General features: G+C 39.0%; 1 protein-coding gene across 1 annotated transcript in view; it reads left to right on the forward strand.

Moving 5' to 3' along the window:
* The window catches only part of scai (suppressor of cancer cell invasion), a 49,440-nt gene that overhangs the window by 17,085 nt on the left and 18,685 nt on the right, over positions 1–13,670 (forward strand). The window contains exons 5-8 of the mRNA XM_049604050.1: positions 2,076–2,174; positions 2,758–2,854; positions 6,903–7,001; positions 11,988–12,140. Of these exons, the coding sequence (XP_049460007.1) occupies positions 2,076–2,174; positions 2,758–2,854; positions 6,903–7,001; positions 11,988–12,140 (448 nt within the window). The remainder of the gene's footprint in view (positions 1–2,075; positions 2,175–2,757; positions 2,855–6,902; positions 7,002–11,987; positions 12,141–13,670) is intronic.

Raw genomic sequence — 13,670 nt, forward strand, 5'->3', positions numbered from 1 at the left:
CATTTAATTGATGGCAGTTTGAATGCAGATACTGTTACGAGATCTTGAGACCCATTGTCATGCCATTCATCTGTCACCATGACCTCATGCTGCAGCATGATAATGCACAACTCCATGTTGCAAGGACCTGCACACAATTCCTGGAAGCTAAAAATATCCCAGTTCTAACATGGCTTGCGTCACCAGACATGTCACCCACTGAGCATGTTTAGGATGCTCTGGATCAGCTTATACAACAGCGTGTTTCAGTTCTTACCAATATACACAATTATAGACTCAGCACAGTAAAGATATATATTTTATTCTTAATATCTGAAGTACTAGTGTTTAATATTGTAATATCATGGACAATTCTTTTTCTTTTTTATTTATTTTTTGTTTTATATTTACATACTTCTATTTCATACTCTTAATCTTACTTCTTAGAATTCTCTATTCTTTACATCTGAGCAACTGTAACGAATCACAATTTCCCCCCAGGCATCAATAAATTATGTCTGATTCTGATTCTAATGATTCTTATGAGGCATGTGCAAGTGATAGCAGAGAATTTATAACATTCATTGCTTTTGTCATACTAAGAATTTTCTCTGAGGTACAAAAAAATTCACAAGTATTCAGTTCATATGAGTCATGTACAGTCTACCTTTCTCCTTAGAGGAAAACATTTGTTGAACTTATAATGATGTCTCAATCTTAATGAATTTAGAGATTAAATATGATTAATAGCCCCTTTTCCACCGCAGGAACTTTTATCAATTACCCGGAATTTTGAAAAACCTCTGCGTTTCCACCGAAATGACCCGTGTGAAAAACTTTCCCTCAACCCCAAATTTACCCTGGAAAAAGTACCTAGTAGGGGGGTAGGACTTTTCAGATTACCCGGAATTCTTGAGGGGTGGGGCTGTTTGCCCAGGAATTCTTTTACCCAGGTAAACAAATTCCTGGTAGTAAAAGTTCCTGGAAATTTTGGTGGAAAAGGAGCTAATGTATAAGTACTGTACACTAAGTATAATGCAAAATTAATTTTATCATTATCATATCATCATCATCATCATCATCATGGCCATTTTCTGAGGTCTTCTAGATTTTCTGTTTTATAATTGGTATATTTTGGCATAAGGACTTCTACTGTTCATTAGTTGTTAGGAAAATTCTCTCACTCTGATAGCTGCCTAATGGTTTTTGGTCGGTCTCTGTCCAATGTCCATTGTCTGTCGCAAATGACAGTATACATCACCTACTGTGTGTAATGTTTTCTTGTCTATTATTTCTGATTTTCATATTCCCTTGACCAACTGTTTGTAGCTTTTAACTCCATGTACATTCATTCCCTCTTTATATCTGTCACAATGCAGTGCTGTTCTGATGACGCATCCTTGGCAGATGATTTATTAATATATTTTTTTCACATTTTTTTCAGGTCCTCTAACAAACCTACTGACACTGCTAACCATATTTTTTTATCCAGCATTAAGTCTCTTAGCTGTGCCATGTGAAATTCTTAGTTAGCAAACCTTTTTGTGAATGAAATCTGGTCACAAACAGCATGGGACAGGCCTCACAATATGACAATTTTAGGGGCAAAGATAAGAATAATGCCGAAATCTCATGAACATTGACCTCCTCAGATGGCATTCATCAGGCTGAAGTTAACAACTTACGACAAGTTTGCTGGTCAGACAGTTTTGTGGAGCTGAATTGGCACACTTGTGCAAACAAACCTAACAGAAACAAGTAAAAGAGGTATGGGATAAGAATCTGTACGAGACACATTGTGTTTGATGGGAAGCACTGTGGGTCCTATATTAATTACATAAGCACAATGACAAGTGCAAAGCAGTATGTCTTGGGCGCTCAGACTTCTGTGGGCATCTCTGAGCACACCTGCTACTTTGGTTCATGTACTGTATGTGCAGCAGTACAGAGGGCAAAAGGCTTAGAAAAGAGGAATTAAGATAAGAGGCCGTGTTGATTACTAAATACACCCTCAGTCTAAAGTGTGTTGAAATGGTATGAATGTAATCAAATGTGCTGCAGTAATGCACCTTCTGCTTTCTAATCTTGGTTGACAGCCTTCGTACCTCAGAAACAAGTTACCTGAATGAGGCCTTTTCATTCTACTCAGCCATCCGCCAGCGCTCCTACTACTTCCAGGTCAACAAAGAGGACAGGTAAGTTCCAAAATCTTTTGTTAAAATGTTGTGAGTTGTAGTTTAAGTAAGTAGATCCCTATGCTTGGTATATAATAAATTGCCTGGACAGTTAAGATTTATTTTATTTTATGCTATTTTAAAAATTTTGCCAAATGTTTTCTTATTCAATAGATTATAGGTATGTTCAACAATTTAAAAGTACAGGGTTATTTTAAAGGATAAGGACAGCTATATTCTCTATTTTTTTATATGTCAGGCTTTGATACACAAAGACAACTTATTAGTAAGATGCATAAATTGTTGGTTTGGGTCTGCACATGGCATGTGTTGATAATGATATAAGTAAATGTATAATATAATAAGAAAACTATAGAATATCAGACTAACTCTTTAGAGTTCTCAGCCACAGACACTGGAAAGCGAATTGAAGTTAAGCAGTTTCAATAACACAAACGTGCTAAATGTAATTCTCAGATTGAAACATGAACCTTACAGCTTCATCAGAAGCCTTAATGAACAAGGCTTTAAATGTGCCTGTCTTTTAATGTGTATTTGTTTGACTTTACAAGTTCATATTGTGTCTTCTCTTCTTTTTTATCAGGCCAGAACTGGTGGTAAAGAAGCTTCGATATTATGCTCGCTACATCGTTGTCTGTTTACTGCTGAACAAGATGGACCTAGTCAAAGTTTTGGTGAAGGTATGGAAGCCGTTTTTTGTTACTAGAGCATGCTGAGTGTTCCGAATTTTCTGAGGAGCATGAAGACATCCCCTGCACCCATATACCTCATGTACTACTCATAGCGTTCATTTTAGTGTCTCACCACATGATATGGACATCAGAGAGATAGAAAGTGTTGCATGCCACTCTCAATCTCTCTCTACTCAAACAAACCGGGGGGTGTTGGGTCATAGTTGAGGCACCAACACACAGGCCACCAGGATGCTCCCACTGCCAACCTCAGAAGTTAGAGCACTTACACACCTGTTTATTTTCAAATATGAAAAAACAATTATCCATTATGACCATTGCAGTATATTTTTTAACTAATTTCAATTGACCATTAGAGCTATGGTGCAGTTTGGTGCAGTTAGGTGTGAATGTGAGTGTGAATGGTTGTCTGTCTCTGTGTGTTAGTCCTGGAATTATTGGAATTATACAAGGTACAATTTCAGTGAAATGTAATGCCATCAGTTCCTTTAACTTGTGCAATGTAATTGAGTCCAATTTTTGCATCTTGTTATTTTGTTGTCTGCTGCTTTATGATTGTCCATGTTTCTGGATGGTTCTGGCAATCCATGGTTTCTAGTTGTGGATTGATTTAACTGTCCACACATCCCAACCTCAACAAGGTGGATGTATGGTCTCCTCTCCCAAAAACAGGCAGGAGCCGTCTCTGAGCAGCAAATAGCAGTGACCCACAGCAGGAACGGGACAGCACCTCACGTTCCCACTGTCACACCAGTCCTTATTCACCATAAAGCACACACCTCCTCTCCTTCTCTTGCCAGAGTCCTCTGCTTTGTCAGATCAGCGTATAGAAAAAGAGTCACCTGGCTGACTGGTGTTGTCCAGGATTCAGCCAAGTTTTGGTGAATCAAAGGTTATTACAGTTCCTGTTATCCCATCGGAAACTGATGCAGCAAACTAGCAGCTAGCTAGCTAGCGAGAAGTCAGCAGGAGAGTTTACAGTCTGGTGAGTTAGTTTCCTCATCCTGATGAGTGATTCGCAGCTACACGCCACCACCATCCAAAACTGACCACAAAAATTACCACCAAGACTTGCAAAATAGACATAAGAGCCTAGACTTAGTACATACTTAGTGGAGCTGACAGAGAGGTGACGTTCATACCTACATAATGTACGACTGCAGTTGCTGCTCAAACGGAGCAGGCACAATGGATTAACTGAGTGTTGCACGAGTTCAAACATTACAGCAGTGCTTTGGTGCTGTAATAGACATATTTGGTTGATTATTTAACATACAAACCAACTTCACTGCTAGCACACAATTTCCGTTCAAGCCATCACACTGTTCTATGTAGATATAAACTACTAGGAAACCAAACGCTCCAAAAGACCTAAAGATCTAAGTGGCACAGCTCTGGTTTCTCATGTGCGGTTGCCATACCAATGACACTATATACTCAGCAGCTCATCTGCTTGTATACATTTTACAAACACATTGTGGCCAGGTATGCTACACCTTGAAACAAAATCTAACACAGAGCTACAAGGTTTTATACTTGGTAGTCTTGGCTTCATACCTTTTCTGTATGGAGGTGAGAGCACTTTTGTACATACAGCTGTATCAGGTGTGTAGCCCATGTTGTCCGGAGACAAGTTCCTGGTAAGTCGCAAGGCAAGGCAAGTTTATTTGTATAGCACAATTCAACACAAGGTAATTCAAAGTGCTTTACAGAGACATTAAAAGCAGCAACACACAATTTAAAACAATAAAAACAGTCGATTAAAAAGGGAAATAGAAATTGAGAATGATAGTGATAATAATAAAATACAGTAACATAAAATAAAAACAGGCTCAATACATTGAACAGTCAGGATAAGAAAAGAAGTAGAATAATAAAAGGCATAAATCAGCAGTGTGTAGTTAAAAAGTACGGGCAGTAGAATCAATCAGTCAATCAATCAATTTTATTTATAAAGCCCAATATCACAAATCACAATTTGCCTCACATGGCTTTACAGCATATGACATCCCTCTGTCCTTATGACCCTCAATAGAAAAAAGATTGTTTTGCATCATAAAAGTATGGATTTGCTGAAAGACAACCCTTTCAATGATTTTCCCCAAAAATGGCAGATTTGATATTGGCCTATAGTTACTAATTGTTGTGGCGTCCAGATTTGATTTTTTTAGGAGAGGTTTTATTACTGCAGTTTTCAAGGCCTGGAGAAACTGGCCTGCTTTAAGAGAAGTATTTATTATCTGCAGTACATCTGGAGCTATGCAGTTAAAAATGGTTTTAAAAAAGTGTGAAGGCAGAATATCAAGGCAGCATGTTGTGGCTTTAATTTTGAAACTGTTTCTGTTAGAGTTGTGTAATCTAGGAGGCTAAAATGTCCTAGATGAACCGGAGGACAGGAAGGCACAAGTGTTATCCTTCCTGAGCTGGAGCTGCACACTGCCTGTCTTATCTATAATATTTTGTTTGTGAAGAAGGCTGCAAAGTCATTACATGACTTGTTAGACAGTAGTTCAGGAGGGAGTGATGCTGTGGGGTTGGTCAGTCTGTCCACTACAGAAAAAAGTGTGCGGGCATTATTACTGTTTCTATTGATAATCTCTGAGAAATATGATTGCCTTGCATTCTTCAGTTCCTGGTTATAGTTGTAAAGACTCTTTTTATAAATGTCGTAATATACCTGGAGTTTGTTTTTTCGCCACCTGCGATCAGCTTGTCTACATACTCTTTTGTATTCTTTAACCAGTGTGGCGTTTCTCCAGGGTGCCTTTTTCCTGCCTGACATAACTTTGGTCTTAATTGGGGCGATAGAATCAATAACAGTCATAACATTGAAACTAAAACTGCTTACAAGGTCATCAACTAGAGCAGAGGGAAGGGTTTGTGATGGTGTAAAACCCAGGGTAAATAATGCACAGGTGTTATCATTTATATAACGCTTTCTGATCACCTCTGCTTCACTTTTCATAGGATTAGCAAGAGTGGTCATTTTGAATGAAACACAGTAATGGTCAGTGACATCGTTCACCACAACCTCAGAGATATTAAGACCTTTGGAAATAATTAGATCTAATATGTGTCCTCTGTTATGTGTTGGTTCTGTGACATGCTGAGAAAGCCCAAAGTTATCCAGAATATTTAACAGTTCCTTAGCACACCCATCTGTAAGACTATCAACATGAATGTTAAAATCTCCCACTGAAACAACACAGTCAAATTCCATGCACACAATAGACAGCAATTTGGCAAACTCATCAAAAAACCTTGCATCATATTTGGGGGGTCTGTAGATGGTCACTAAAATTGCTTGACAGGGGGATTTTAACTGTGGCAACATATTCAAAGGAGTCAAATTGACCATAAAACATTTGCTTACACTGGAAGCTGTCCTTGAACAGAGTGGCAACTCCGCCTCCGCAAGGACAGAGGTGACATTCAGTGCTCTCACTACAGAGGCTGCTCCCTTGTAAGCCTTTTTGATAGAAATGGTCTCCCACCTGTAGCTCTATAGCATGCAGAGAAGATGAAAATCCAGAGAAGATGCTTATTGGGTGGGGGTCATGCTGGAATAGGGCTCCTCTTCTGAGAACACAGTAACTTCTGATTGGGGTCTTCTCTTTCACTGTCAGTGGGACTGGGAGTCCTCTGCAGTGGAAGTGAGCCATTAGATTTTTAGTTAGGTAAGGGCTAAGGCTAGGCAGCTAAGCAGGAGAACTGACAGATTGAATATGAGGAATGAAGGAAAAAATGTCCTTCTTGTCCTTATGTGACACCAGATTCTCCTCGCCCATTACCTTCACCTCCTCATCATAACCCAGCAGAGCATTGGTGCTCTGGCTTTACAAACAAAACCCAAACTCTAATTGCAATTTCCACTTTGCCCTTACAGAAAACTGGGACAAGTTAGCCTGCCTCATGAAATTTGTATGGGACCTTATTTTCTGAATCTAGCACAAGTCAAACTTTTGCAGTAGAGTTAAAAAAGTGTTTGGATTTAGCTTGACCTTCCTGGAACTCCATGCCTGTCTGTTACCTGCAGGAGTTATCTGAGGAGATCGAAGATTACACACAGCGGTTTAACACAGAGGACCAACTTGAATGGAACCTGGTTCTACAGGAAGTGGCAGCTTTTGTTGAGGTAACTAGTTTAGTACTTTCAGTGTTGTCTATGTTATTATCCATAATGTGGTTACAAGTTTGTTTGATTAGATTGTCCAGAGGTTCTTGAAGTACATTGCTTTTTTATTTGATTTTTTTTTGTAATGGACCTACACAAAATAGTCAGACATTGGTGAAGTTAAGTGAAAATAAATAACTTCTTTAAAAATAAATTTTAAAAAAATTGAAAAGTGGTGCATGCATGCGTATTCACTCCCTTTGCTATGAAGCCCCTTGATAAGACATGGGGCCACCAGTTACATTCAGAAGTCGCATAATAAGTTAAAAAAGTCTACTTGTGCACAATCTAAGTGTCACATGATCTTAGTAGGTGTACACTTGTTCTGAAAGGCCCCAGAGTCTGCATCACCACCAAGCAATGGACACCACAAAGCAAGTGGTACCACGAAGACCAAGGAGCTCTCCAAACAGGTCAGGGATAAAGTTCTGGGATAGTAATGATCTGCCCAGTCAGCCCCTTGCTTCTCACCATCCCTCTTGAACCATTAGCATGTGCTATCTACTCTAGGGATGATATGCATAATGTGAACATTTATGGTCATAATTTTAAATTGAATATGTATGCTGATGATATTGTGCTCACCTTGACCAAGCCAGCATCCTCAATTCCTGCTGTTTTTGATTTGATTGATTTATTTGGCAGTTTTTCGGGGTATAAGATAAATTTGCAAAAGAGCAAGGCAATGTGTGTTTTGTTTTGTTCCGTCTTGTTTATTTTCTATTCTTGTGTTTTTCCTGTCTGATTTTTCCCTTGTTGAATGTGTTAAATCTAAAAGAAAGAAATAACAATAAAATGTTAATAAAAAGAATATTTAGGAGCTTCATAGCAAATGGAGTGAACTACGGAAGCCGAGATCGGCCATGTATTATTATTATTTTTTTTTTTTTTTTTTTTTTTGTGCACTGTTATCTCATGATAACGACTTCGTATTTCGTTATCTCGATATAACAAAGATTGTTTTCCAGTGATAACGAATTAATTATCTTGTTATCCCGATATAACAAAGACTGTTTTCTCATGATAATTGTCAAGTCTGATGATTGCGCGCTGGTTAATGTGATCGTCCTGATTTCAGCCTACAAGAGCTGCCACTGGCTGGTTCAGGTGTCCCAGGGAGGTGAATATGGCAGATCACATTATTGATCAACGCATCAGGATGTACTTCAGTCAAGGTCTAACACAGGCAGAAATTGCATTGTGTCTTTCTGTTACAGATGGCATTCAGATTACTCCTCGTCATTTAAGGAGAAGACTAGTGCAGTTACAACTTCACAGTCGATGGTTAAGTGATCCTGCTGACATTGTTAACTTCATTAGCAACCAGATAAGAGGACTGGGTCGTCTAGGCTAGTAAAAAACTCAAAAAAAAAAATCAATAATCAGAAAGACTTAAGGAAACGCCTACTGATATACTTTGGTTTATTGTGTTACATTTAATGTTACTAATGATCTAATGTGCATAGACTAATAACAGTACAGTTAACATTTTGAGTTCCACAATAATCTTGTTTTATTGTGTTATGTATGTGTATTAGGCGATTCATTGTTTTAAAAATAGGCTAGTTATCCTTTTCCTTAAAAAGACACATGTACAGCTTAATTTAAAGGTGTACTTTTATTGTAATCAAAACCATAACTGGGAAAAAGCAGACCTGGCAGATACAAACAGAAGCAAGTACAGAAATACTCATATCATTGCTTTATGTAACAAGAATTTCCCACCAGGGATCAATAGTCTTTCTGATTCCGATTACCAGGCTAGACAGTATGTGTAACAAACTCTCATATCTTTGCTTAATGTAATACAAAAAGAATTAGATTTACAAGAAAAAATTCCCAAAGGTCCGACCTAGTAGGCCTATTTGAAACCCATTAGTCCAACCTCCCAAAAGTCCGACCGCAGTAAAGTTACATTTCAGGGGGGGCCAGGCAACTTTCCCCTTTCAGTAAATGCAGAGCAGCGGTACCACTAAATAGCTGCAATGTCTCTATGCGCGGACTGTGAGGACAGTCGCGTTTATCTCATCGATGGGAAATCACATCATCTGCTATATGTGACGTACATGCCCTTATTTGATAACACATCCTGGTATTTCCCACACACGGGAAGATGTTTTAAGTAGCGGGGGCTGCCAACTGAATGAATGAATGAGTGACATCATTGTATTTTTTTTCCTGCTGTATAGCGCATTTCACATCGCCACTCACTAGGCTGCTGACTGGCTGCCATAAGCTACACACAATTAAACCATGAAGAAGTTCTAACAAATGCAAATTCTATTACATTTTTTCCCATAAGGAGGCCAACAGTAGAATTCACCACATGACAAAAGCAGACAAGAGCTACCATAGTTTGAGCGCTGTTCTTGGTGCTGAAGATATCCCCGAGCCTGTTACAGGCAGTGGTTATAACAAAATCACTTTAAGCGCTGTCCTTGGTGCTGAAGATGCAAAAACAAACAAATGTCTATACTCCAAAACTCACTACGTCTGACATGACGAACCAAGACAGTGTACATAGATAAAACAAAAAATGACATCAGCAGAAAAACAGAAGTCTTGCAAACCAACAGCAAGCGGCGATCACCATGGCCAAATAACATTGCATATCTGTTACTAGAAAAGCACTCGGAGAGCACAGACCTCCGCCAAGTAGCTGGGATTTCCCAGCATTTTATTATTTTATCCACTTCGCTTCAGCCGATCACCACCAAAATCTGTTCATCTGTTCCTTGTCCCATTATCAACCTTTCCTGAAAATGTCATCAAAATCTGTTCAGAACCTTTTGAGTTATTTTGCAGACAAACAATCAAACAAACAAACAGACCAACGCCGGCGAAAACATAACCTCCTTGGCGGAGGTAAAGAAATAAAAACAAGACAGCTGTTGGCAACTAACGCTGTTGCTGCTGCAGCTACTATTAGGCTACTACTGTTATCCAAACTAAATTAAAGGAAGCAAAGATTGTTTAACCTATAATTCCACATTATGTTGTCTTCTTTCCACAGCAAATAAATTATTTCCTTTTAACGAATGACTCAGAGAAATGCCGTCTAGCAAAGTTAAATATTTTCACCACCATTTTAGTTATGAAATAGCCTCACATATGATATTCAAGGTGCACGTACACTCAAGCAGGATCTCACACACATAAACGTGACTGGAATTAATAAACAAGCAATAAATGCACAGTGGGGTTATTTGTTTTCTGTATCGGCGTGAAGCACTGTGTTAATTGAGTGAATCGTTCAAGCCAGACACGTGTTAATTTGAGTTTGATTTAATTTAATTACACTAAAGTTGTTGAGTTAAACTAACCATACGAGTCCTTTTTGTTTTTATACGATTTATTGCTGCATTTTGAAAGCAAAAAGAGTTAAGTTTTTGGGGGGTTTTATGTTATATCAGGGGTTTCAGCTTGCCACCGTGAAGCTGTGCCTCCTGTGATCTGTAAAAGTAGCGTTGTGACATAAGCCGTTTCTGTTGTTGTTGGCAAATTGTTACAAGCTCATGAATTCGCTGGTCAAGGCTAGGCAAAACGTTAGTACAGGTGAGATGACAGACAGATGGATGGTTTGTCTCTAACAAAATACTTTCTGTAGACGTGCTGCAAGAACAGATTAATGCTTAATATACATCTGCAGCCAGAGCGCATTATGCTGTCAATAGGCTTTATGCGTGGGGAATACCAGGATGTGTTATCCAAATAAGGGCATGTACGTCACATATAACAGATGGATGTGATTTCCCGTCGTTGAGATAAACGCAACTGTCCTCACAGTCCGTGCCAGCGCAGTGAGGGATAAATGCACAGACTGCTTCGTGTTGGAAGTGCTGTGGTCTGACTAACTGGTGGTTGGACTACTGGGTATGAAATCCAACGGTCGGAATAATGGCATTAAAATGGTTGGATTAGACATTATGGGACTAGAACGATAAAACTCGCTGTAGACCTGCATGGTCAGACTAGCGGGTAGTTGGAGTTATGGATAGTCGGACCTATGGGAGGTCGCACTAACGCCTGGTCCCCACTGGCAAGTGGGGTGGCCAGCAAATTTATGGGGGGGCCGTGGCCACCCCTGGCCACCCCCTGGTGGCGCCATTGAAGACGACCCAGTCCTCTTATCTGGTTGCTAATGAAGTTAACAATCTCAGCAGGATCATTTAACCATCGACTGTGAAGTTGTAACTGCGCTTAAATGACAAGGAGTAATCTGAATGCCATCTGTAACAGAAAGACACAATGCAATTTCTGCCTGTGTTAGACCTTGATTGAAGTACATCCTGATGCATTGATCAATAATGTGATCTGCCATTTTCACCTCCCTGGGACACCTGGACCAGCCAGTGGCAGCTCTTGTAGGCTGAAATCAGGACGATCACATTAACCAGCGCGCAATCATCAGACTTGACAATTATCACTAGAAAACAATCTTTGTTATATCGGGATAACGAAATAATAAGTCGTTATCACGAGATAACAGTGCACAAAAAAAAGAATAATACATGGCCGTTCTCAGCTTCCGTAGTGAACACACGCATGCACCACATTTCACTTAATTATTAATATTTTATCCTTTTAAAAAAGTTTTTATTTTCACTTCACCAAGTTTGACTATTTAATTTAGGTCCATTATAAGAAAATCCAAATAAAAATCTATTTAAATTACAGGTTGTAATGCATCAAAATAAGAAAAACACCAAAGGGGGTTAAAACCTTTGCAAGGCACTATATCTTATAAATAGATGTTAAAAACCCATAATTGTGTAATCTGTACAAGGGTATGACAAATTGAAGGTTGAAGTTAGTTCCTGACATAAAAATATTAATGCAACACTTCATCTTCCTGGACTGACAGCCAGGTAATTGAAGAAGTCATCTGCTGCCTGGTACACTGGATCAGCCGCAGCTCACTGTTGTTTCTCTCCATTTGTAAAACAGGCAGATCCAGTTGTAGTTCTGAATGACAACAATTCTGTCATCGTCACCAGCAATCGGCTGCAGGAGGGAAGTGTGCCTCCACTGGAACAAGGCATGGTGGTTGGGCAGCTCATCCTCGCAGATGCACTAATCATCGGCAACTGTAACAACCAGGTTTTAACCCACTAATTCTAATTCACAGGTCCTAACACTTCATACATCATCAACGCAGTCACTGACAGGTCTTACTGATGAAAACTCGTTGTTGGCTCTCAGACATACAATATCAAACACAACTTTTCAATATAGAACTTACCAGTAATACCTTCAGGCCCATATTGAATAGTAGTTTCAATACTGTATGACCGGAGTTTGTCAGTTGTGTTAAACTTTTTTTGAAAGACATGCATGTCCTGATAGATTCATAGTGCATGGTCCACAAAGGGTTAAGTCCTGCCCTGTCTCTAACCACTATCAGTAGTATAGTGACAACAGTAATTTTAGAGTACAATAACAGCAATACATGATTTTATAATGTGTATTTTACTGCCATTTATGTCAAAGGACAGAGACATTGGGCCTCATGCAAGAACCACTGGCACAAATTCTTTCTTAAAGGGACAGTTCACTCCAAAATCAAAAACACATATTTTTCCTCTTACTGTAGTGTTATTTATCAGTAGAGTCTAGAATTGCAGAGGGTTGGAAGTATCGACTGTAGAGATGTCTGCCTTCTCTCCAGTATAATGGAACTAAATGGCACTTGCTTTGTGGTGCTCAAAGCCCCAAAAAATCCATTCGAAAAACTCAACAGCAACTTCTTTCTAGAAGAATTCCTTTCTGAGAGTATTTTCACCACTTTACCTCTCTGTCACACAGCGTGTTACGACATGAAAGCCATTAATGACTTCAGTTCCCCGTCTATGCTTTTGTCAAAGCCACCAGACTCCATTGAGAAAAACAGTAATTTTAGCTCACTGAACGCAGAAGCTGCTGGTCTGTGACTGCTTCTATTACTTAGTTAGTTTAACACCAAAGTCACACAATAACACAAACAAAATAACTGATCGAAGCAGCAGTAGGCCAGCAGCTGCTGTGTTCAGCAATGTTAAATCACTGTTTTTGTCAAAGGTGTCTTGCATTGAAGAGAAAGATATAATGGCTTAATTTTCCTATTGCAAATCACTGTCTGACATTAAGGTGAGGCAGTGAAAATTCTCTCAATGTAGCATACATTTAAACTGATATTGATTTTTATTTTTTTATTTTTTTAGGTGGCTAAAATACATTTTGTTTCTGACCCGTCTACAGCAGTAGATTCTTAAGTTCTTAGTTTGTTTGACTACACTCCCAACCCCACTTCATAAAAATTGAACTATCCCTTTAATGTTTACATCTTACTCTGACACGAGCACAAGCCTCTCATCCATGATCAGACGCAAGCTTCCTTTAGCGCTGGATACAGGTGGTATTCATTAGATTGAAACATAAAGTTTACAACATATGTTTATGCTTAGGGTTAAGTCAGTCTGACTCATACTGACTTGAACACTTGAACAAGCAAACCTCACAAATGAGTAAGAGTACTAAGTAAGTAAGAGGTTTAGGATAACAATACCAAAGGGTTCTTGCAGGAGGCCAAATGTTTTATCGTCAGCTTTTTACGTGCTTCTCTGTCCTCCATCTGACACACAGATCTACATT

Source organism: Epinephelus fuscoguttatus, linkage group LG18 (genome assembly GCF_011397635.1).
Source record: "Epinephelus fuscoguttatus linkage group LG18, E.fuscoguttatus.final_Chr_v1".
NCBI lineage: Eukaryota > Metazoa > Chordata > Actinopteri > Perciformes > Serranidae > Epinephelus > Epinephelus fuscoguttatus.